The following is a 26,819-nucleotide window of genomic DNA, read 5'->3' as shown; positions in this document are numbered from 1 at the left end:
AAATTGTACTGATATGATCCAGTTTAAGAGGTTGTTCAAAATAATAGTGCTTACAGAGTACAAAGAAGAAGAATTATGAAAAATACTTCCAACCTTATTGAAAATAAGATATTCTTCATCTCAGTATGTTAATAATGACAGAATTAATTAATTAATTACATATTACAAAACTGTTGTATACTAATTCATAGATGTTATTTCATTATATAAAAAGGTCAGTAAATGATTCTATATATTTGTAAACGCTCTGAAGTGGGAAAGGGGCAGGATTAAATAAGCTTGGCTTCTTCCTACTCCTTTTCGGGCATGATGTAAAATGAAATGATATGAAATTGTGTGATGTATTATGATGTAAGTGTGTTCATGTTCGAAATAAACTAAAGAAAGAAGAAAAAAAAAGTTATTATCCTGTGTGTCTCTGGAACTTCATTTTCATGCCTGGCCCTAAAATGCCTCAGCATTGAGGAGGTGGATTTGTTAATGTACGACAATTCTGTCGTACAAATTAACCTGCAGAAAATATGAATAGTAAACTAAGAATCATTTTGAAGAAATTTTGAATTCTAATAGATCAAGTGGAAACATTGAGGGAACAGGATGAAACGACAAGGAAATTAACACAAATGCCTTTTTTTCCGATATATGATCAAAATATTCCCACACGGCGGAAATCTTTCTTTTTGCCTGAGGCCGCTCCATGATCTTTGACGACGATAAATTACAAATGACCAACGACAGAAGTCGAGTCCATTTTTTTTTTTGATTGATTGAAACTTTTATTAGTAGATTGCACAGTACAGTACATATTCCGTACAATTGACCACTAAATGGTAACACCCCAATAAGTTTTTCAACTTGTTTAAGTCGGGGTCCAAGTAAATCAATTCACGGTACAAATATATACTATCAGCATAATAGTCATCACACAAGTTAATCATCAAAGTATATACATTGAATTATTTACATTATTTACAATCCGGGGAGTGGGATGTGGAGGGGGGAGGGGAGGTTGATATCAGCACTTCAGTCATCAATCATTTGATTATTTACAATCCGGGGAGCACCTCTGGTATTCAGTGAGGTAAGATGAATTAAATGTGCTGACAGTTCATTGCTCCTGCCAACTGAATTGCACTGAGTGGAGCGGATCACCACTCCAAGATGGCGGCCCCGCGTCTCGTCAGCGCCATTAGGCAGTAGCGCTCGATTCTGCGTACTCTTATAAAGATGTCTATGGGGCCAAGTATCCCAGGGTTTCACAGTTCTAGGGGTTAAGAGTTGTCTTTAACGATATTTCTATTTAGTAACTGTTACAATAGAGTAGTAAAGAGCGTAGGTCCAGCGTGAAGTAAACCTAAGGCATTCATATTTTAACGGTATTTGATGGTTATTATTTAATTGTACCAGAAATGTTCAATCTGGCGAGGAAAAAAATCAATCTGACTGTAATAGAGACAGATTTTTTGCAAACTAAAATTAGCCTGGTTTGAGTAAGGTACTAAATGTTTGTGGTGCAACACAAATACATACAACTGTAATCTTTTATCGAATGATAGCTCCTTGATGTTATACTAAGACATACTTGCCAACCTTGAGACCTCAAATTTCGGGAGGTGGGGGGTGGGGGGCGTGGTCGGGGTGGGGCGGGAGCGTGGTTGGGGGCGGGGTTAAGAGGGGAGGAGTATATTTACAGCTAGAATTCACCAAGTCAAGTATTTCATATATATATATATATATATATATATATATATATATATATATATATATATATATATATATATATATATATATATATATATATATATATTTTATTATATATATATATATATATATATATATATATACATATATATATATATATATATATATATATATATATATATATATATATATATATATATATATATATATATATAAGAAATAAATAAAAGAAATACTTGAATTTCAGTGTTCATTTATTTACACATATACACACACATAACACTCATCTACTCATTGTTGAGTTAAGGGTTGAATTGTCCATCCTTGTTCTATTCTCTGTCACTATTTTTCTAACCATGCTGAACACCCTTTCGCAGGTACCCAGAAAGGTTTCGAGTACCACCAAAAAAACTGAATCTCTGAAGACAGTATAAAAATCTGTGTTAAAGGTGTAAAAATACTATTTGTATAATAAGCATGTTATTTTTTTACAAATGAGGGTTAAGAGTTCAGTACTAAAAAAAAAAAGAAGAAAAGAATGTGGCTTAAGTACAGTTTTTTAATCGAGCTGCTGCATTTTTTGGTTGGGTTGTTTATTTATTTTGAGTAACTTCTATACATTTCTAAAAGGGGAGGAATGTAATAGTGATCTATGTTTGTCTGTCGCCATTTCCTGGTGAATGTTGGCTATAGCGTACTGGGGTTACTTTTTGGTTGGCCAACGATTTACCGTACGTGGTGTTGCGCACCTGACGTCACTTAGGTCCGCATGGAGCTGGAGGGGGCGTGGCTTCCAGCTCCGCCTGAATTTCGGGAGATTTTCGGGAGAAAATTTGTCCCGGGAGGTTTTCGGGAGAGGCGCTGAATTTCGGGAGTCTCCCGGTATGTACTAAGACATCCAACAAAGAAAAATACCTGATACTTTGTCCTACCAGTACTTGCAAAACAAAAGGCCACTAGGTCCCAATGTGTGTATGGGAGGCTGCAGCCACCTCAATATTTTGTACATAATATAGTTTCAAGCCGCACTAAAATGCCTAATTGTGTACTTTTGGCTATACAGGTAAAAGCCAGTAAATTAGAATATTTTGAAAAACTTGATTTATTTCAGTAATTGCATTCAAAAGGTGTAACTTGTACATTATATTTATTCATTGCACACAGACTGATGCATTCAAATGTTTATTTCATTTAATTTTGATGATTTGAAGTGGCAACAAATGAAAATCCAAAATTCCGTGTGTCACAAAATTAGAATATTACTTAAGGCTAATACAAAAAAGGGATTTTTAGAAATGTTTGCCAACTGAAAAGTATGAAAATGAAAAATATGAGCATGTACAATACTCAATACTTGGTTGGAGCTCCTTTTGCCTCAATTACTGCGTTAATGCGGCGTGGCATGGAGTCGATGAGTTTCTGGCACTGCTCAGGTGTTATGAGAGCCCAGGTTGCTCTGATAGTGGCCTTCAACTCTTCTGCGTTTTTGGGTCTGGCATTCTGCATCTTCCTTTTCACAATACCCCACAGATTTTCTATGGGGCTAAGGTCAGGGGAGTTGGCGGGCCAATTTAGAACAGAAATACCATGGTCCGGAAACCAGGCACGGGTAGATTTTGCGCTGTGTGCAGGCGCCAAGTCCTGTTGGAACTTGAAATCTCCATCTCCATAGAGCAGGTCAGCAGCAGGAAGCATGAAGTGCTCTAAAACTTGCTGGTAGACGGCTGCGTTGACCCTGGATCTCAGGAAACAGAGTGGACCGACACCAGCAGATGACATAGCACTCCAAACCATCACTGATGGTGGAAACTTTACACTAGACTTCAGGCAACGTGGATCCTGTGCCTCTCCTGTCTTCCTCCAGACTCTGGGACCTCGATTTCCAAAGGAAATGCAAAATTTGCATGGTTGGGTGATGGTTTGGGGTGCCATGTCATCTGCTGGTGTCGGTCCACTCTGTTTCCTGAGATCCAGGGTCAACGCAGCCGTCTACCAGCAAGTTTTAGAGCACTTCATGCTTCCTGCTGCTGACCTGCTCTATGGAGATGGAGATTTCAAGTTCCAACAGGACTTGGCGCCTGCACACAGCGCAAAATCTACCCGTGCCTGGTTTACGGACCATGGTATTTCTGTTCTAAATTGGCCCGCCAACTCCCCTGACCTTAGCCCCATAGAAAATCTGTGGGGTATTGTGAAAAGGAAGATGCAGAATGCCAGACCCAAAAACGCAGAAGAGTTGAAGGCCACTATCAGAGCAACCTGGGCTCTCATAACACCTGAGCAGTGCCAGAAACTCATCGACTCCATGCCACGCCGCATTAACGCAGTAATTGAGGCAAAAGGAGCTCCAACCAAGTATTGAGTATTGTACATGCTCATATTTTTCATTTTCATACTTTTCAGTTGGCCAACATTTCTAAAAAATCCCTTTTTTGTATTAGCCTTAAGTAATATTCTAATTTTGTGACACACGGAATTTTGGATTTTCATTTGTTGCCACTTCAAATCATCAAAATTAAATGAAATAAACATTTGAATGCATCAGTCTGTGTGCAATGAATAAATATAATGTACAAGTTACACCTTTTGAATGCAATTACTGAAATAAATCAAGTTTTTCAAAATATTCTAATTTACTGGCTTTTACCTGTATAGGATACTAATGATACAAATGTCTTCTCGGCATTGCGTTTTTCAATAAAGTTTGTAGTTTCAGTTAAAATGAGATAAACGTGGTATTTTGCTTTTGTTGTACCAAAAAGGATTTTCGTTGAAAGAGTACCACAGTGTATTTGACACCGACTAAGCTATGTATGCTGTGTACTTTTTATTTTTTTCTCCTTAAAAACCAAAACAAAAATTGTTGACATTGAGCTTAGTTCATACTTGCCAACCTTGAGACCTCCGATTTCGGGAGGTGGGGGGCGTGGGACTGGGGCGTGGTTGTGGGCGGGGGCGTGTTTAAGAGGGGAGGTGTATATTGACAGCTAGAATTCACCAGATCAAGTATTTCATACATATACATATACACATATATATACACACACACATATATATATATATATATATATATATATATATATATATATATATATATATATATATATATATATATATATATATATATATATATATATACATACATCCTGAAAATATGCAAACAAAACTGTGTTTAGATATTTGATACTTCAGTCTTGCATAAATAAATCTTAAGGAATATAACATAACTTGGCTTCTGAGAGCTTCAAGATGTAATGAATAAAATGCTAAAGTTGTTGATAAACAAGCAATTATTTTAATAATTAAATATGGTCATTTTAAATGAATTATTATGATCATTTAAAATGTATTATTTCATATATGTTTATTTTAATGTATAATTATATAGCTGGATGTAATAAGGCGTCAGAAAAAAAAATATACAATTAATTTTGATGTTTTTAGCAAAATATAGTAAAAATGTATTTAGTTGTTTTTTTTAATAAATTAAAAAATATATTTATTTTTAGGTAAGATAACCATAATAATACAATTTATCTCTAGTCTGGATGATTTAGTTCTTGTCACCCTGTTGTCCTCCCGTCATAAAAAAAAGGCTGTCCTCACTCAGGTCCGCATGGAGCTGGAGGGGGCGTGGCCTCCAGCTCCGGCTGAAAATCGGGAGATTTTCGGGAGAATATTTGTCCCGGGAGGTTTTCGGGAGAGGCGCTGAATTTCGGGAGTCTCCCGGAAAATTCGGGAGGGTTGGCAAGTATGGCTTAGTTTGTTCTTTCAAAATTTTCTAAACTACACTTGTAATGTCACCTACAAAAATAAAGCTCATCATTCCACGAGTAATGGTCTGCCAAATAAAATTAAAAAAATTAAAATAAAATAAAATAAAATAAAAAGTCCCTAGTGTGTGAATGTGAGTGTGAATGTTGTCTGTCTATCTGTGTTGGCCCTGCGATGAGGTGGCGACTTGTCCAGGGTGTACCCCGCCTTCCGCCCGATTGTAGCTGAGATAGGCTCCAGCGCCCCCCGCGACCCCAAAGGGAATAAGCGGTAGAAAATGGATGGATGGATGCAGGCCCGGCCCTCACCAATCTGGCACCCTAGGCAAGATTTTAGGTGGCGCCCCCCCACATCGGCAGTGAAGTGTATATACTCACAAGAAACTGAATAGCTTTGTCTTTGACCTTTTTTTTTTTTTTACTTACAACTATACCTAATATATAAAGGGGTGGAAAAGTGACTATTACCTGCAGGGCAAACATTAGCTAACCAGAAGGCAAAAACAATGTAAACAAAAAACACCTGCTTAAAAGATCTAATACAAATGTCCCTGAGGAATGTAAGGTGGGAGTACTAACGTTACATTATTATTTTCCATAACAATTTAGCCCCCTCCAACAATATTAACCCGACGTTAAAACAAAACTAGCTATTTATTGATTAGCAATTGCCGAATCATGTAACATTAGCTTAATGCTAAAAAGCCAGGTTACTATCACATTCTGTAACAGACAAATAATTTCATGTAGGCTAACGTTACCTACCTGCTACCTCTGTCTTTTCTCGTTTCTACTCCTCTTCTTTTCTCTTTTTTCTTCCCTGGGCACCTGACAGTTTTGGCCGTTTTGACATCTTGTGTTGATTTTTTGATGTGGTGACGTCCAAAAAGAGTCATGATACGGGAAGGGAGGGGGCGCACCGTGCGGGGGAGGAGGGGGGCGCTATGTTGTAACAAGTAATATTTCTATTAAATAGGCTTTACTTTGCATTTTAATTAACGTGGGATTATTTTTTGTATTTAGAAATAATAGTACCAACTTTTTTTCTTTCTCCAACATTTGTGGCACTGGCGTGGCGCCCCCTGATGGACGGCGCCCTTAGCATTTGCCTATACGGCCTATGCCACGGGCCGGCCCTGGATGGATGGGTATCCCAGGGTAGTAAAACAAGCGAACATTTGACGCATGCGCAGTTTTATGGGACTCTTTTTTTTTTTTTTTTTGTGCAGCTCTCTCATTGGTCGTCGTAGCCTGGCTTTGATGTCACTATGGTAAACTGCCAAGTGCCCGGATGTACCCCGGTACACAACACAGGCAAGATGTCGGAGCGAAGAGTGCCCAGTGGAGGTGCCTTGCACACAGGACACGGTGCCACAAAGACCCAGCAGCAGCACCGTGGTGTTTAATGCCAGTTTTGAGGATTTCTGCCGCGAATGGGTGCATAAAAAGACACTCGTACGGGACTTGATCCGAAGAAGCCGATTAAGGACCGTGTGGAGAGGCTGAGAGAGAGAGAGAGGGGCTGACACTCAAACGGGAGCCGGGCGGACTGCTCCTCGCCGCGGGATGTTATCCGTACTGTCCTACGGCAGACTGGTCGCCAGGGCCGTGCTCGGGGGACTCTCGCAGACGGACGGTCGGGACTACAGCCTGGTCACCGCCAGTTATGGCTTCGGCAAAGACTTCCGTAAGGGGATACTGAAGAAAGGCATGTGCTACGGGGACGACGCCTGCTTCATTGCCCGCAACAAGAGTGCGGATGTCCTGGGTGAGTTTACCCCCGCTGACCGTGGTGACCTTCGGTGGGGCTTCCCTCCACGTGGGACGACCCCCGTGAATGTAAACATTCCGGCATCCATTTCATCTCGCCCGGCCACATTTTAACCACCTTATTTGAATATAAATCCATTCCATAACAACACATAGATGTCATGTTAGCTCCTGTAACCATGTACACCCGGGTGACCTTTCACCTACATTGGCTACAACCCAAGAAAAGGCGCGATTTTAAAGGCGTTTTATTGGAAGATGTTGACTGGCAACACTTAATATGAATAACCTCGGAATAAACACCGAATGTATCATATATGACTAACAATGTCTTACAAAGGTCAGAATGGTTGAGCATGGAGGCAGCCATTTTGCTAACATTTAGCTCGCTCAGCTTAGCTCCAAGTACGTCGCTTTGTCCTCGCTTTGGAAGGAAAATAAATAGTTCTGAATGGAATAAGCGTCATTTGGACTTACCCCCATTTAACTGTTGAGTTGAATGTATTCGGAACATACAGCATGATACTCCAGTTTCTCTGTTCAACATGTTCGAAAAGGAGTAGGAAGAAGCAGAGCTTATTATATAGCACTTTTCTACCTTCAAGGTACTCAAAGCGCTTTGACGCTATTTCCACATTCACACTGCCATGCAAAAGGCCCTAACCACGACCCATCAGGAGCAAGGGTGAAGTGTCTTGCCCAAGGACACAACAGACGTGACCAGGTTGGTTTTTGATTGATTGATTGAGACTTTTATTAGTAGGTGGTAACACCCGAATAAGTTTTTCAACTTGTTTAAGGTGATTCATGATACAGATATATAGGGATGTCCCGATCCGATATTTGGATCGGATCGGCTGCCGATATTTGCCAAAAATTGCGTATCGGCAAGGCATGGGAAAATGCCGATTCAGATCCAGTTTTAAAAAAAACTCTGGTCCGTGTTTTCCAACGCACCGATTTAAATCATACATTCCACTTTTCTGCTGCTCCGTAATTTCCGTTCCGCATTTTCCAGCACACCTTCAACACATCCACAGGTCTGTGAATTCTCACGCAGTTGATTTTAGCTGCTGGCATTACACGACAGGCACTTCTCACTCTTTCCTGTGTCTCCTTCTCACAGACAGCAAGTGCACCTTCTTACACACGTCACATACTGTCACGACATACGTCACATACTGTCACGTCATACGTCACATACGTATACGTCCTCCCCGAGCAGAGAGGTAGCAGCATGGCAACGCTCCCTCTAAGGTGCTCGCCTGTGCAATTGCGCACTGTTTAAGCGTCCTCTGCGCATAGCAAATCTATGCCACGCACAAAATCAAATAAAAAAAAAAAAGCACATAACAATTTTCGACACACGGACACGACAGAGAAAACAGTTTTCGTCATCATTGTTCAAATATTGTGACGTCTGTCGAGGCGCTTATCTCCATTCGGTGCCACACGTCCACACCATCAAAATGCTGAGGCAAAAATTTCCACATCAACACTGTATGAAAAAATTAGTGATTTTTTTAGTTGTGATTTCCTTCTCTGCATGAAAGTTCAAAAGTAGCATATATTAATGCAGTATGAAGAAGAATGTTTTAATGTAGACGTGCAAGCCTTAAAAGAAAATGTTGAAAATCAAGACTACATTTCCTGCAAATGGGTGCATTTCTACCCTATATTTTAACTTTAGATTTATTCTCATATCAAACTCAGATGAAATTCTAGCTGTCCAAAGTCGGGACCGGTGGTGGACCACTCATCTGTGCATCAGTTAGGTACGTCTCTGCACTGCTGACTTGTCTCCACTCAAGATAATCCCCTGCTGGCCCCACTATGGACTGGACTCTCACTATTATGTTAGATCCACTATGGACTGGACCCTCACACTATTATATTAGATCCACTATGGACTGGACTCTCACTATTATGTTAGATCCACTATGGACTGGACTCTCACTATTATGTTAGATCCACTATGGACTGGACTCTCACAGTATTATGTTATATCCACTATGGACTGGACTCTCACAGTATTATGTTAGATCCACTATGGACTGGACTCTCACACTATTATGTTAGATCCACTATGGACTGGACTCTCACACTATTATGTTAGATCCACTATGGACTGGACTCTCACTATCATGTTAGATCCACTATGGACTGGACTCTCACACTATTATGTTAGATCCACTATGGACTGGACTCTCACTATTATGTTAGATCCACTATGGACTGGACTCTCACACTATTATGTTAGATCCACTATGGACTGGACTCTCACACTATTATGTTAGATCCACTATGGACTGGACTCTCACACTATTATGTTAGATCCACTATGGACTGGACTCTCACACTATTATGTTAGATCCACTATGGACTGGACTCTCACACTATTATGCTAGATCCACTATGGACTGGACTCTCACACTATTATGTTAGATCCACTATGGACTGGACTCTCACACTATTATGTTAGATCCACTATGGACTGGACTCTCACTATTATGTTAGATCCACTATGGACTGGACTCTCACACTATTATGTTAGATCCACCATGGACTGGACTCTCACACTATTATGTTAGATCCACTTTGGACTGGACTCTCACACTATTATGTAAGATCCACTATGGACTGGACTCTCACTATTATGTAAGATCCACTATGGACTGGACTCTCACTATTATGTTAGATCCACTTTGGACTGGACTCTCACACTTATTAACTAGATCCACTTTGGACTGGACTCTCACACTTATTAACTAGATCCACTCAACATTCATTGCACCAGTCGCCCAGGGGGGGTCCCAGCATCTACGGTCCCCTCCAAGGTTTCTCATTGTATCCCATTGGGTTGAGTTTTTTTCTTGCCCTGATGTGGGATCTGATGTCGTTGTGGCTTGCGCAGCCCTTTGAGACACTTGTGATTAAGGGCTATATAAATACACTTTGATTGATTGATATATTAGCAATATTTTCTTTAGTAGGAAGCCTAAATCCCAACAAATTCAATATTTTATCTATTGTTCCTGTTTTAATGTACCGCACTCTTAAGTTTCTGTAGTGTCTTTTATTCTTCCGCTCATCAAAGAATAGAACAAGAGTTAAAAAAAAAAAAAGGTGACTTTGGTTGTTTGAAGAATCAAAGCACTTGCTAGGGCTTCCAGTCTGACTTTATGACCCCCATAAACTTGAACTGTGTTATCCATTTGTCACAACAGGCGTAGCAGATGGTGTTGGGGGCTGGCGGGACTACGGCGTTGACCCGTCGCAGTTCTCCGCCACGCTGATGAGAACGTGCGAGCGGCTGGTGAAGGAGGGCCGCTTCACTCCCAGCAATCCTGTGGGCATCCTCACTTCGGGCTACTACGAGCTCCTACAGAACAAAGTACCCCTTCTAGGTGAGTCATGGTCACACAATTACACACACACACACACATATATATATATATACTAAGGCTGCAGCTAATGATTATTTTTCTATCGATTAATCTATAGATAATTTTTTCGATTCATCGGTTAATCTATAGATTATTTTTTTCGATTAATCTATAGATTATTTTTCCTTTTACCGATTATTTTTTTAATTTAAAATGAAGATGAAAAAATAAATGTAAGCCAGTTTTTTCAAAAGGCATGGCTTTTATTTACAAAAAAAAAAAGTATGGCCACTCAGTCAACATTGACAACAACATGACAAAATATTCTGTAACAATGTAAACATTTAAAACTTTTAACATTTAACAAAATTAAAAGTAGCTTATTTGCTTTTTAATGTGCAAATATAAAAGTAAACATCCAGTGCAAATCTTAATATTCTGCAATAGTATAAGCATTTCAAAAGTAAAAGTATTGCTTATTTTGCTTTAAAATGTGCAAAAATAAAGATAAACATCCAATACAAAAAAGTGCGTATTTCCTTGAATTGGTATATAGTATTCGCATGCCTCGAATTACTGCCGGGTCAAACTAGTTTCGCAAAATAATTAGCATATGCCTAGAACTTCCGCCGGGTCAAACTCGTCACGTCACGAGCCATCATTTTCAAAATGGAGGAGGCTGATTTCAATCATTTGAAATCGCATAAAGGGAAGAAGATTAAGAGCTATTCAGTAGGATTTAAGGTCCAAGCGATTGAATATGCTAAAAAGAACAGTAAGCAGCTATGTTTTATTAATATACTGTAGCTGCGTGTGTCAAATATGAGTCATTAAATGACTCCCGCCTCCTGCTGGTAGAGGGCGCGAGTGATCCTTCTTGCGACTACCGGTACTGCAGAAGATCGGTGCTGCAGAAGAAGACAACAATAATAATAATAATAACTGGGATTTATATAGCGCTTTTCTAAGTACCCAAAGTCGCTTTACATGTAGAACCCATCAATCATTCACACCTGGTGGTGGTAAGCTACTTTCATAGCCACAGCTGCCCTGGGGTAGACTGACGGAAGCGTGGCTGCAATTTGTGCCAACGGCCCCTCCGACCACCACCTTTCATTCATCATTCAATTCACCGGTGTGAGTGGCACCGGGGGCAAAGGGTGAAGTGTCCCGCCCAAGGACACAACGGCAGCGATTTTTGGATGGTAAGAGGCCGGGAGCGAACCTGCAACCCTCAGGTTTCTGGCACGGTTGCTCTACCCACTACGCCATGCCGCCCCAAGCCACAAGAGTCAGCAGTGATCCTTTGCTTGCACTTTTAACATGGAGGATTACATATCTAAAATAAAACAGTTTTCTAAACTGGACTTTCAATCAAAAGGAATATCTCCATCGAGACAGAGAGACTTTTAAAACTGAAGAAAGATAAGGAAGACTTCTATAAACAAGTTATCGATGCTTTTGATCAGAATACTCATTTATAAGTAAAGGTAAGACCATAATAACGTTTTTTTTTATTAAATGTGCTTTTCATGATGCTATCCTTACATCACTCAAATTTATAAGCGCAGGCCTAAATTTACCCCACGCCTTTTGGTAAGCGCAGGAGTGAGAAGAGGTTTTAAATTAATTAGCGCCCCGGAGGCTATTCAAGGAATTAAGGTATGCGACGCGTCGACGCACAAAAACGGCGTCGACATATTTACGTAATCGATGACGTCGACTATGTCGACGCGTCGTTTCAGCCTTAATATACACACACACACACATACAGACTGTGGGTGCATACATTGTATTTAAAGACATGTACAAAAACTACCTTTTACAGTATTTGTTTACTAAACTGCAGAGATGACAAGGCAGGATGAGGCCTTTATTGGCACAAAAAACATTTTGTGGTCATATCAAGACACAACATTTTCCCACACAGGCAACAATTTAAAAAAGCAAGAGGGTTTACTTCTAAGGAAGGCAATGTAATGCTTTTATCTCTTCATGCATGCAGAGATGTAAGTGACACCACAGGAGGAGTCAAACACGACACCAAGGTTGCATTTCATCAAAGACATGCTGCACATTAGACACAATGTTTATCAAATTAATAGGTTGTTTCCTTTTTGCATGATTGATGTGTTACTCCCGAGGCTGCATGGAAACATGTTCATGCACTATTTTGTTGCAAGTACACTTCTTTTGTTATCCATCCACCATTTAATGCTACATGCTTTACCCACAGGGAGCAGCACCGCCTGCATCGTGGTCCTGGACAGGCGTAGTCACCAGCTCCACACGTGCAACCTCGGCGACTCCGGCTTCCTGGTGGTGCGGGCCGGGGAGGTGGTGCACCGCTCGGACGAGCAGCAGCACTACTTCAACACGCCCTTCCAGCTGTCCATCGCCCCGCCGGGGTCCGAGGGGGTGGTGCTCAGTGACAGGTGGGTGCTCGTGACCTGTGTCAAAGTTCCCTTTTTCTAATTTTTAACGATGGGGCTCCTTGATTAATCGACTTTAAATTGTAATCCGATTAGTTGACGATGCTAAAAGAAAAGGAACATCGCTAAATGCGCTTCACAGGGTTTCGCTCTTCTGTATAAGTGCTTGCTTTTAAATGTTGGTATTGCTGACTTTCACCCTCATTTAACATTTAATTGTAGCAGCCAAAATTGTGATTAATTGTCAAGCTCGAGTCCTGACCCACTATTTAGGAAAACACTGCTTTCAAGGTACCATATTTTTCGGACTATAAGGCGCACTTAAAAGTAGAGATGCCGATAAATGCTTTAAAATGTGACATCGGAAATTATCGGTATCTGTTTCAAAAAGTGAAATTGATGACTTTTTAAAACGCCGCTGTGTACACAGACGTAGGGAGAAGTACAGAGCGCCAATAAACATTAAAGGCACTGCCTTTGCGTGCCGGCCCAATCACATAGTATCTACGGCTTTTCACACACACAAGTGAATGCAATGCATACTTGGTCAACAGCCATACAGGGTACACTGAGGGTGGCCGTATAAACAACTTTAACACTGTTACAAATATGCGCCACACTGTGAACCCACACCAAACAAGAATGACAAACATATTTCGAGAGAACATCCGCACCGTAACACAACATAAACACAACAGAACAAATACCCAGAACCCCTTGCAGCACTAACTCTTCCCCCAACCTGACCTACCTCAACCTCCTCATGCTCTCTCAGGGAGAGCATGTCCCAAATTCCAAGCTGCTGTTTTGAGGCATGTTAAAAAAAATAATGCACTTTGTGACTTCAATAATAAATATGGCAGTGCCATGTTAGCATTTTATTCCCATAACTTGAGTTGATTTATTTTGGAAAACCTTGTTACATTGTTTAATGCATCCAGCGGGGCATCACAACAAAATTAGGCATAATAATGTGTTAATTCCACAACTGTATATATCTGTATCGGTAGATAACAGAATCGGTAATTAAGAGTTGGACAATAACGGAATATCGGATATTGCCAAAAAAAAAGGCATTATCGGACATCTCTACTTAAAATCCTTTCATTTTCTCAAAAATCGACAGTGCCCCTTATAACCCGGTGCCCCTAATGTATGGCATAATTCTGGTTGTGCTTACTGACCTCGAAGCAAATTTATTTGGTACATGGTGTAAAACCAACTTTTCTTACCTTCTGGTACCTGCTGATGTGTATTTATCGGCATGTCTTGAAAATGTGCGTGCGTCCGCAATTGTAGTCCGCGCCAACACCGTAGTCCATAAGCTTCTTTTTCTCTACCTTCTTATGTGGCATTCATCTTCCGCTGTTGCCATTTCTAATATAAAGTAGCGTAAAGTTCTAACTTATATCTGTCAGTAGACTAGCTATCAAAGCGCTAAAAACTGTAGTGAGTTTACATAATTCACCCACGGAACTTCAGTTATTAGAGTTCCGGTCGGACGTTTTTCCACAGGACACATTTCCGGCCTTGTTGTTGCACTAGTGAGCCACGGATGAGGGGATGCTGCTCCGTTATTGATTGAAGTAAAGTCTGGATATAATTACCTCTAAAGGCTTAGTGGCCACATGCGTGGACAGCACCTTTTTGCTCTTATTTCCAAAATTGTGTACACTACTGAATTGGGGTCTTATGGCCGCTTATGTGGATACTTGTACTGCCATCTGGTGGTGTCAGAAAAGTACTACATACAATGGAATTTGGGGGGAAAAAAGTGGAAAAAAAATTAGCATGTCACTAAACATGATGTACACGTTTGTGTACTTATGGACTAAGTACATCATATCAAAAGATGATTCTTAGTTTTTATTCTAATTAGGGTCCAATAAGCCCAAATAACAAAGAAAAATAAAAAAAGCATGTAAACAAACAGCTTGGGCCTGAAGAGGTTTTAAAACAGTTAGCTCCATCTTTTGACACTTCTTCCACGCCCGTCCTTGCACGCTACACCGCTACAACAAAGATGACGGGGAGAAGACGCTGTCGAAGGTGAGCCACGTAAATAAGACCGACCACAAAACGGCGCATCCTGCAGAGATGCTCAGAAAGCTACTTGAAGATGATCTGTAAAACATCATCTATGCAACATTTTGACCAAAGAACCACCGTTACATGTTATGTAGACCACAAGGAAGTCTTTTACATTTAGAAAAAAAATCATAATATGACCCCTTTAATACGCCTTATTATCCGATGCGCCTTTTATATGAAAAAAGACCTGAATAAACACGCTCATCTGCAGTGCGCCTTTTAATCCGGTGCGCCCTATGGTCTAAAAAATACGGTAAGTTTTTTTTGCAAGACTTGTTTGCTTACATTAACGTGTTAAAAATAAACCCCTGAAGAAGAAGGTCTTCAAAGGTTTCAGGCTTCATTAATCTGCATCTATGACGCCAGCAAGTCCGAGTTAACACCCTCAATATCAGACAGTGGAAAGCAGCAGTAATAACGCTGTGAGATCCGGTTTCATTTTCGTCTGATCTCACCGTTCGTCATCTTATCTCCCCCCACCCCCATTCTAGTCCAGAAGCAGCTGACAGCTCCTCCTTTGACGTGCAGCTCGGCGACATCATCCTGACGGCCACCGACGGCCTCTTTGACAACATGCCAGACTATATGATCCTTCAGGAGCTCAAAAAGCTTAAGGTCAGACTTTTTTTTACATTGCTTCTAATTTAGCGCAACTCTCCGCTAAGGGGATGTTTGCAACTTGCTCACAGTTACATTTTTAAAGCAAAAAATCTTAACAAGAACACCATTGGCTAGCTCAGTGTTTTTTCTCAGTATTATGTTAGATCCACTATGGACTGGACTCTCACTATTATGTTAGATCCACTATGGACTGGACTCTCACTATTATGTTAGATCCACTATGGACTGGACTCTCACACTATTATGTTAGATCCACTATGGACTGGACTCTCACACTATTATGTTAGATCCACTATGGACTGGACTCTCACTATTATGTTAGATCCACTATGGACTGGACTCTCACACTATTATGTTAGATCCACTATGGACTGGACTCTCACACTATTATGTTAGATCCACTATGGACTGGACTCTCACTATTATGTTAGATCCACTATGGACTGGACTCTCACGCTATTATGTTAGATCCACTATGGACTGGACTCTCACTATTATGTTAGATCCACTATGGACTGGACTCTCACACTATTATGTTAGATCCACTATGGACTGGACTCTCACTATTATGTTAGATCCACTATGGACTGGACTCTCACACTATTATGTTAGATCCACTATAGACTGGACTCTCACTATTATGTTAGATCCACTTTGGACTGGACTCTCACACTATTATGTAAGATCCACTATGGACTGGACTCTCACTATTATGTTAGATCCACTTTGGACTGGACTCTCACACTTATTTTTCACATTTTTTTCATTGAAAAAATTCTGAGGCACACCACCAGCAGAAATCATTAAAAATGAAACTCAGTTGACAGTAAAAAGTCATTGTTGCAATTGTTGGATATGACTTTAAACCATAACCAACCATGCGTGACTATAGCTCTTGTCTCAAAGTAGGTGTACTGTGACCACCTGTCACATCACGCCCTGACTTGTTTTCCTGTGTGAAGTGTTGTAATTATTGTCTTGCGCTCCTATTTTGGTGGCTCTTCCTCTTTTGTTGGTATTTTCCTGTAGCAGTTTCATGTCTTCCTTGAACGCTATTCCCCGCACCTGCTTTGTTTTAGCAATCAAGACTATTTCAGTTGTGCGGACGCTATCCTTCTTTGTGGGGACATTGTTGATTGTCATGTCATGTACGGGATGTACTTTGTGGACGCCGTCTGCTCCACACGCTGTAAGTCTTTGCTGTCCTCCAGCATTCTGTTTTTGTTTACTTCGCAGCCAGTTCAGTTTTAGTTTTGTTTTGCATAGCCTTCCCTAAGCTTCAATGCCTTTTCTTAGCGGCACTCGCCTTTTGTTTATTTTTGGCTTAAGCATTAGACACCTTTTTACCTACATGCTGCCTCTCGCATATTGTGATCATGACATTAGCTACCTGCTGCCACCTACTGATATGGAATAGTATTACACGGTTACTCTGCCAAGCTCTAGACCAGGGGTGCTCACACTTTTTCTGCAGGCGAGCTACTTTTCAATTGATCAAGTCATGGGGATCTACCTCATTCATATATATGATTTATATCTACTTATTTATGAAATATATGTTTTTGTTAATAAGTTAAAGGTGTTTAATGATAATGCAAGCATGTTTAACACAAATAGTTAATATTGTTAATAAATTAAAGGTGTTTAATGATAATGCAATCATGTTTAACACATAGTTAATATTGTTAATAAATTAAAGGTGTTTAATGATAATACAAGAATGTTTAATACATATAGTTAATATTGTTAACAAGTTAAAGGTGTTTAAAGATAATGCAAGCATGTTTAATACATATAGTTAATATTGTTAACAAGTTAAAGGTGTTTAATGATAATACAAGCATGTTTAATACATATAGTTAATATTATTAATAAGTTAAAGGTGTTTAAAGATAATACAAGCATGTTTAACACATATAGTTAATATTGTTAACAAGTTAAAGGTGTTTAATGATAATACAAGCATGTTTAACACATATTGTTAATAAGTTAAAGGTGTTTAAAGATAATGCAAGCATGTTTAACACATATAGTTAATATTGTTAACAAGTTAAAGGTGTTTAATGATAATACAAGCATGTTTAATACATATAGTTAATATTATTAATAAGTTAAAGGTGTTTAAAGATAATAAAAGTATGTTTAACACATATAGTTAATATTGTTAACAAGTTAAAGGTGTTTAATGATAATACAAGCATGTTTAACGCATATAGTTAATATTGTTAATAAGTTAAAGGTGTTTAAAGATAATACAAGCATGTTTAACACATATAGATTCATTTCTTTCATGAAGACAAGAATATAAGTTGGTGTATTACCTGATTCTGATGACTTGCATTGATTGGAATCAGACAGTGGTGCTAAAAACGTCCGCATTTTCGAATGGAGGAGAAAAAAGTCCTCCTTTCTGTCCAATACCACATGAAAGTGGTTGGTTTTTGGCATCTTATTTGTCCAGCTTCTGTACTCCTTTGTATACACTTTACAAGAAATACATTGTCGGCAAACTCCGTAGCTTGCTAGCTTGTGCACGCCAGCTTTCTGAGACTCTTGTTTTGTTAGCGCAACTGTGCAGTCGGTCTTTGGAGTTTTGACGACAGGTACGGCGCCAGAGTCTGTTGAAATAAAGTGTTTCTCGCCTTCCAGTCGGTAATTTTAATGAGCTGGCAGCAGCCAGTGTCATCTCAGAAGACCCTCGGGTGCCGTGAATGTCAATCACGTGACGAAAGTGACGTCATAGTGAAGATTTATGATCGCTCATTTTTAGGACTATTTTTTTAATGCCTGGCTGGTGATCTACTGAAACACCCTCCGAGATCGACCGGTAGCTCGCGATCGACGTAATGAGCACCCCTGCTCTAGACTGCACAGACACTCAACAACGGCACATTTGCGGATTCTAATTACTGGTTTGCAAAAAATATTTTTAACCCAATTAGGTGAAATTACATAATCTCCCACGGCACACCAGACAATATCTCACGGCACACTAGTGTGCCGCGGCACAGTGGTTGAAAGACACTGGGCTAGCTTATGTTACCATTAGTGGTTTTAACAAAACACATACAGTACAGGCCAAAAGTTTGGACACACCTTCTACTCATTCAATGCATTTTCTTTATTTTCATGACTATTTACATTGTAGATTGTCACTGAAGGCATCAAAACTATGAATGAACACATGTGGAGTTATGTACTTAACAAAAAAAGGTGAAATAACTGAAAACATGTTTTATATTCTAGTGTCTTCAAAGAAGCTACGGCAGTTTCACATAATTTGCGGATTGTAAATACAATTAGATATGGTTTAATGGATACAATGAAACAGTACTAAGCATATAAAGTCAACTTGTTTTTCCACTCTGCTGGTATTTGAAGCGCTGAGTCACCTGTAGTTGCTGGTTGCACCTGTGTTGACTTGGCCCCCCTTTATCATTGCACATGTTAAAATGACACTGCCATTCGTTTGTGCTTTTAGGTTATTATACAATACATATTTTCATACTTGCCGACCCTCCCGAATTTTCCGGGAGACTCCTGAAATTCGGCGCCTCTCCCGAAAACCTCCCGGGACAAATATTCTCCCGAAAATCTCCCGATTTTCAGCCGGAGCTAGAAGCCACAGCCTTTTTTCACGACGGGAGGACAACAGGGTGACAAGAACTAAATCATCCAGACTAGAGATGAATTGTATTATATGTTTATCTTACCTAAAAATAAATATATTTATTAATTGTTTATCTTACCTAAAAATAAATATATTTATTAATTACAAAAAAAAACAACTAAATGCATTTTTACTATATTTTGCTAAAAACATCAAAATGAATTGTATTTTTATTGTTTTATTTTTTCTGACTCCTTATTACATCCAGCCATAGAATTATACATTCAAATAAACATATTTGAAATAATTAATTTTAAATTATCATAATAATTCATTTAAAATGACCATATTTAATTATTACTCAGTGGCCTAGTGGTTAGAGTGTCCGTCCTGAGATCGGTAGGTTGGGAGTTCAAATCCCGGCCGAGTCATACCAAAGACTATAAAAATGGGACCCATTACCTCCCTGCTTGGCACTCAGCATCAAGGGTTGGAATTGGGGGTTAAATCACCAAAATGATTCCCGGGCGCAGCCACCGCTGCTGCCCACTGCTCCCCTCACCTCCCAGGGGGTGATCAAGGGTGATGGGTCAAATGCAGAGAATAATTTCGCCACACCTAGTGTGTGTGTGACAATCATTGGTACTTTAACTTTAACTTTAACTTTAAAATAATTGCTTGTTTATCAACAACTTTAGCATTTTATTCATTACATTTTGAAGCTCTCAGAAGCCAAGTTATGTTGTATTCCTTAATATTTATTTATGCAAGTTTGAAGTATCAATTATCCAAACACAGTGTTGTTTGCATATTTTCAGGATGTATGTGTATATGTATGTGTATATGTATATAATATATATATATATATATATATATATATATATATATATATGTATGAAATACTTGACTTGGTGAATTCTAGCTGTCAATATATTCCTCCCCTCTTAACCACGCCCCCAACCATGCCACGACCACGCCCCCCACCCACCTCCCCACCTCCCGAAATCGGAGGTCTCAAGGTTGGCAAGTATGCATATTTTTGACTAGTGAAGTCATCCTCATCCAAATCTCACCAAACTTGTCCCCATCAGTTTGAGCTGCAACATTTTTTTTCTCTATTACAGTTTTTATGTTTTGACTATTAGTTTTTGTTGTTAATATTCATAACTAGCCCTTTCCCCCACCTTGTCAAAGTCTCCCCAAATTTGTCCCCATTAGTTTGTGCTGCAAAAGTTGTTTTCTATTATAGTTGTATGTTACTATTCATAACCAGCCCCACAACATAAACACACATTATGAACATAAAAACTATTGTAGTTAATAACATAAAAACTAGGGATGTCCGATAATATCGGTCTGCCAATATTATCGGCTGATAAATGCGTTAAAATGTAATATCTGAAATTATCGGTATCGGTTTTTTTATTATCGGTATCGTTCTTTTTTCTTTCTTTTTTTTTCTTTTTTTATTAAATCAACATAACAAACACAAGATACACTTACAATTAGTGCACCAACCCAAAAAAACTCCCTGCCCCATTTACACTCATTCACACAAAAGGTTTGTTTCTTTCTGTTATTAATATTATTAATATTCTGGTTCCTACATTATATATCAATATATATCAATACAGTCTGCAAGGGATACAGTCCGTAAGCACACATGATTGGTCCACTAATAGTACTAACCTTTAACAGTTAATTTTACTCATTTTCATTAATTACTAGTTTCTATGGAACTATTTTTATATTGTTTTACTTTCTTTTTTATTCAAGAAAATGTTTTTAATTTATTCATCTTATTTTATTAATTTTTTTAAAAAGTACCTTCTCTTCACCATACCTGGTTGTCCAAATTAGGCATAATAATGTGTTAATTCCACGACTGCATATATCTGTTGATATCGGTATCGGTAATTAAGGAGTTGGACAATATCGGCAAAAAGCCATTATCGGACATCCCTAATAAAAAATTTTAATAGACAAAAAAAACGTTTGGGAGATTTTGACAAGGTAGGCGAGTGGGGTCTGGTTATGAATAATACAATGTTAATAACAAAAACTATAATAAATAAAATATGTTGTAGCAAGGTGCAAACATTGTATACTTAACAACATTAAATATAATTTAAAATAAATAAATATAGATCAACTTGCAACAAATAATAACTTTAGTAGCATTGTTTTTTGTCTGTAACAGAAAACGCAAAATATTTAAAGTGCATCAATTTGCCTGAAGTAAAAAAAAATGTATCTTTATTTAAACTATAAAAAATGTTTTTACTGACTAATATACAGTACAGGCCAAAAGTTTGGACACACCTTCTCCTCATTCAATGTTTTTTGCGCCAATAAAGGCCTCATCCTACCTTGTCATCTCTGCAGTTTAGTAAACAAATACTCTAAAAGGTAGTTTTTGTACATGTCTTTAAATATAATGTATGCACCCACAGACTGGGTGTGTCACATACATAAAGTTCACACCTTCTCATTCAATGTTTTTTTTCTTTTCATGACTATTGTAGATTGTCACTGAAGGCATCAAAACTATGAATGAACACATGTGGAGTTATGTACTTAACAAAAAAAGGTGAAATAACTGAAAACGTGTTTTGTATTGTAGTTTCTTCGAAATAGCCACCCTTTGCTCCGATTACTGCTTTGCACACTCTTGGCATTCTCTCCATGAGCTTCAAGCACACCTGTGAAGTGAAAACCATTTCAGGTGACTATCTTTTGAAGCTCATTGAGAGAATGCCAAGAGTGTGCAAAGCAGTAATGGTGGCTATTTTGAAGAAACTACAATATAAAACATGTTTTCAGTTATTTCACCTTTTTTTTGTTAAGTACATAACTCCACATGTGTTCATTCATAGTTGTGATGCCTTCAGTGACAATCTACAATGTAAATAGTCATGAAAATAAAGAAAAATGCATTGAATGAGAAGGTGTGTCCAAACCTTTGGCCTGTACTATATGTGATTCTGAAAAATAAAATAAACTCAATAAATAATAATGAATTCAAATTCAGGAGCACAATGTATAAAACACTTCAACCTACAAAACAAAAATGAATACAATTTGTGCTGATTTTTATTTTATTTTTAATCGAATTGAGGAAGTCAGGATTAATGGCTACAATGAGCAGGTTTTGCAGTGCACAGCTTTAGGGAGCGTAGTGCATAGGGATGTCCCGATCTAGGTTTTTGCACTTCCGATCCGATACCGATATTGTTTTTGCACTTCCGATCCGATACCGATACTGACCGATACCGATACTGACCGATAATGGCCTATCCGAGCATGTATTAAAGTTTAAAGTTATTTAGCCTACTTAGTTGTCAGAATCATGTTGAAAAGGGTTTTAGTACTCTTGATAACAACTAGCCAGCTGAATTAGGGGAGTTTGAATAATACACAATGGTTGGTAACAAGAAACTGACCTGTTTATTCAAGGATAAACACAAAATAGACCAAATTATACATGACAAACAGAAATGGCATCATTGAACTAGGGCTGGGCGATATGGCCTTTTTTTAATATTGCGATATTTTAAGGCCATATTGCGATACACGATATATATCTCGATATTTTGCCTTAACCTTGAATGAACACTTGATGCATATAATCACAGCAGTATGATGATTCTATGTGTTTTGATTGATTGATTGAGACTTTTATTAGTAGGTTGCACAGTGAAGTACATATTCCGTACAATTGACCACTAAATGGTAACACCCCAATAAGTTTTTCAACTTGTTTAAGTCGGGGTCCACTTAAATTGATTCATGATACAGATATATACTATCAGATATATACTATCATCATAATACAGTCATCACACAAGATAATCACATTGAATTATTTACATTATTTATAATCCGGGGTGTGGAGGGGGGCGCTGGATGTAAGTGTCAAAAAGACAACTAAAAGAGTTTGATATGAGAATAAATCTAAAGTTAAAATATAGGGTAGAAATGCACCCATTTGCAGGAAATGTAGTCTTGATTTTCTAAATTTTCTTTCAATGCTTGCATGTCTACATTAAAACATTCTTCTTCATACTGCATTAATATATGCTACTTTTAAACTTTCATGCAGAGAGGGAAATCACAACTAAAAAAAATCACTATTTTTTTCATACGGTGTTAATGTGGAAATTTTTGCCTTGCATTTTGATGGTGTGGACGTGTGGCACCGAATGGAGATAAGCGTCTCGACAGACGTCACAATATTTGAACAATGATGACGAAAACTGTTGTCTCGGTCGTGTCCGTGTGTCGAAAATTGTTATGCGCTTATTTTTTTATTTGATTTTGCGCGTGGCATAGATTTGCCGTGCGCAGAGGACGTTTGAGCAGGCGCGCTAGCATCACAGCTAACGTTAGCCATGCTGCTACCTCGCTCTCTGCTGGGAGAGGACGTATACATATGTGACGTATGACGTGACAGTATGTGACGTATGACGTGACAGTATGTGACGTGTGTAAGAAGGTGCGCTCGCTGTCTGTAAGAGGGAGACACAGGAAAGAGTGAGAAGAGCCTGTCGTGTAATGCCAGCAGCTAAAAGCAACTGCGTGAGAATTGTGGTTGTGTTGAAGGTGTGCTGGAAAATGCGGAACAGAAATTACGGAGCAGCAGAAAAGTGGAATGCATTATTTAAATCGGTGCGTTGGAAAACACGGACCGGAGTTTTTTTTTAAACTGGATCTGGATCGGCATTTTCCCATGCCTTGCCGATATGCATTTTTTTGCAAATATCGGCGGCCGATCCGATCCAAATATCGGATCGGGACATCCCTAGCAGAGGTGGGTAGAGTAGCCAGAAATTGTACTCAAGTAAGAGTACTGTTACTTTAGAGATTTATTACTCAAGTAAAAGTAATGAGTAGTCACCCAAATATTTACTTGAGTAAAAGTAAAAAGTATGTTGTGAAAAAACTACTCAAGTACTGAGTAACTGATGAGTAACATACACACACATATCATATATATACCGGTGTGTATATATATATGTATATATATATATATACACATATATACACATACATTGATATATACAGTATATCATTTATATTTATTTATTTTGCCGTTTTTGTTTACATGTTAAAGGTGTTTTAATGAATATACATGCATGTTTAACACATATAGATTCCTTTCTTTCATGTTGACAAGAATATAAGTTGGTGTATTACCTGATTCTGATGACTTGCGTTGATTGTAATCAGACAGTTGTGATGATAACGTCCACGTTTTCAAATGCAGGAGAAAAAAAGTTCCTCTTTTCTGTCTAATACCACATGAAAGTGGTTGGTTTTTGGTATCTTATTTGTCCAGCTTCCATATTCGTTTTCACACACTTTACAAGAAATACATTGGCGGCAAATTCCGTAGCTTGCTAGCTTGTTTGCGCTGGCTTTCGGAGACTCTTATTTTGAAAGCGCAGGCGCGATGGAGCGGCACTTTTATTGTGAAGACAGGAACTGTGCAGTCAGTCTTTAGGCTTGTGACGGGATGTACGTTTGAAATAAAAGTGTCTTTTTTCCTTCACACTTTTGATTGATTGATTGAAACTTGTATTAGTAGATTGCACAGTACAGTACATATTCCGTACAATTGACCACTAAATGGTAACACCCCAATAAGTTTTTCAACTTGTTTAAGTCAGGTCATGTGACCGCCTGGCTCTGTTTGATTGGTCCAACGTCACCAGTGACTGCATCTGATTGGTGGAACGGAGTCCAACGTCACTAGTGACTGCATTTTATTGGTGGAACGAAGTGAAACGTCACCAGTAAGGCAGGCACTTTGAAGGTCTGTCTGACAGACCAAAACAAACAAAGCGTGCATTAACAGATCGATAAAAATTAGTAGCGAGTAGCGAGCTGAATGTAGATAAAAGTAGCGGAGTAAAAGTAGCGTTTCTTCTCTATAAATATACTCAAGTAAAAGTAAAAGTATGTTACATTAAAACTACTCTTAGAAGTACAATTTATCCCAAAAGTTACTCAAGTAGATGTAACGGAGTAAATGTAGCGCGTTACTACCCACCTCTGATCCCTAGTAGTGAAGCATGATACTGCATTATACTGACTGGGGTCACGTGCCCGCCCCACTCTTTGAGAAGGATTGCTATAATGAAATATTAAAAAAAACTTTTTTCCCTCCTTTTCAGGCCACAAACTACGACAGCATCCTGCAGACGGCGCAGAGTATAGCAAAGCAAGCTCACAACCTGGCCTACGATCCCAACTACATGTCCCCCTTCGCACAGTTTGCATGTGACAACGGCCTGAATGTAAGAGGTAAGCGTGTATCCAAGGGGCCTCTATGATCACACTCTTTTTATACTCAAAAAAAGTTTTCAAGATGTAAAACGTACATCTTATTTCCTCTACAGGAGGAAAGCCAGACGATATCACCGTGCTGCTGTCTATAGTGGCTGAATATGCCGACTAGTGTGTGTGTGGAGCGAACTCATCCGTCCGTCTGTGTCCCTCCAAAATAAGTGTCTGTGTTGACGTCCGGCCGTGTACATTTTTTTCTTCCTCTGCTGTGTTTTGGTGGTTGCACGTTTCAAAGGGAAAGCGTTCGATGATAGTGACGCAGGAGGAAGCTGAGCACCCAATCGGTTTGTCGTTCGTGGCCTGGAGCTTCAAGTCTGTGTTAGAACAAAAAAAAAAGTGACCTAGCAAAGAGGAGTAAGCCATGGTAGCTGATGTCAGGGACATTGAGGTGTCGGGGGGGATGTGAACATAGGAAGCGCTAACTTAGCTCAGAACTGAAGAGAAACACAAAGATGCAAAGGTTTTCTCCACTTGCGCTGCTGCACGAGGGATTCATGTAAATAGTTTTTGTTCTTTCTTTTGTCTTCTTTGTGTTAAAGCAAAGACTCTTTTTCGGTTCATCTCACGTTTCTACTTGCCGAGATCAACATTTACCGAGAAAAAAAACAGTGTGGTAGGAAAGAGTGGCCGGGTCTCAATGTTGCACCCTTCCACACGTATACGCCATGGAACCGCCGAGCAGACGTGTGGGAATACGCACAATTGAACCGGCCAGCGTGTGTGTTTGTGTGTGATTAGTGTTGTGTTTGATGTTCACAAAGCTTAACGCTAGCATCTGGTCATGCTTACGATATATATGGGTCAAGTGTGAATTTAAAGAGATGTATATTTTTTTACAAGTTGTCACACGGTTGTACTGGTGAAGTGTGTGCTTAGATGAAGTGCTGTATTTCCTCTTATAGTGGCTCTGCAGAAAGTACCGGAACAATGTGGCTTTTATTAGGGGACTTTTTTTTTATGTTTCCCTTCAGGGCAATACTGCATTTAATTGTGTTAGTGAGAAAAATGGTGTGGATTTGTCCCAAAATAGGCCATTATTTGTTATTTGTCTTGTCATTGTCTTGCTGCATATTCTGAAAATGTATTT

General features: G+C 38.9%; 1 protein-coding gene across 1 annotated transcript; it reads left to right on the top strand.

Moving 5' to 3' along the window:
- Nucleotides 1-6,780: 6,780 nt before the first annotated feature.
- On the top strand, nucleotides 6,781-25,899 carry LOC133574609 (protein phosphatase PTC7 homolog). The gene is made up of 6 exons (XM_061926792.1): nucleotides 6,781-7,242; nucleotides 10,472-10,651; nucleotides 12,867-13,065; nucleotides 15,645-15,768; nucleotides 25,561-25,690; nucleotides 25,786-25,899. The coding sequence occupies exons 1-6, from the start codon at nucleotides 7,041-7,043 to the stop codon at nucleotides 25,842-25,844; spliced, it is 894 nt and encodes a 297-aa protein (XP_061782776.1). The 5' UTR covers nucleotides 6,781-7,040; the 3' UTR covers nucleotides 25,845-25,899.
- Nucleotides 25,900-26,819: the final 920 nt, after the last annotated feature.

This window comes from Nerophis lumbriciformis, linkage group LG32, assembly GCF_033978685.3.
Source record: "Nerophis lumbriciformis linkage group LG32, RoL_Nlum_v2.1, whole genome shotgun sequence".
Classification (NCBI taxonomy): domain Eukaryota; kingdom Metazoa; phylum Chordata; class Actinopteri; order Syngnathiformes; family Syngnathidae; genus Nerophis; species Nerophis lumbriciformis.
This window is presented reverse-complemented; position numbering and strand designations above follow the sequence as displayed.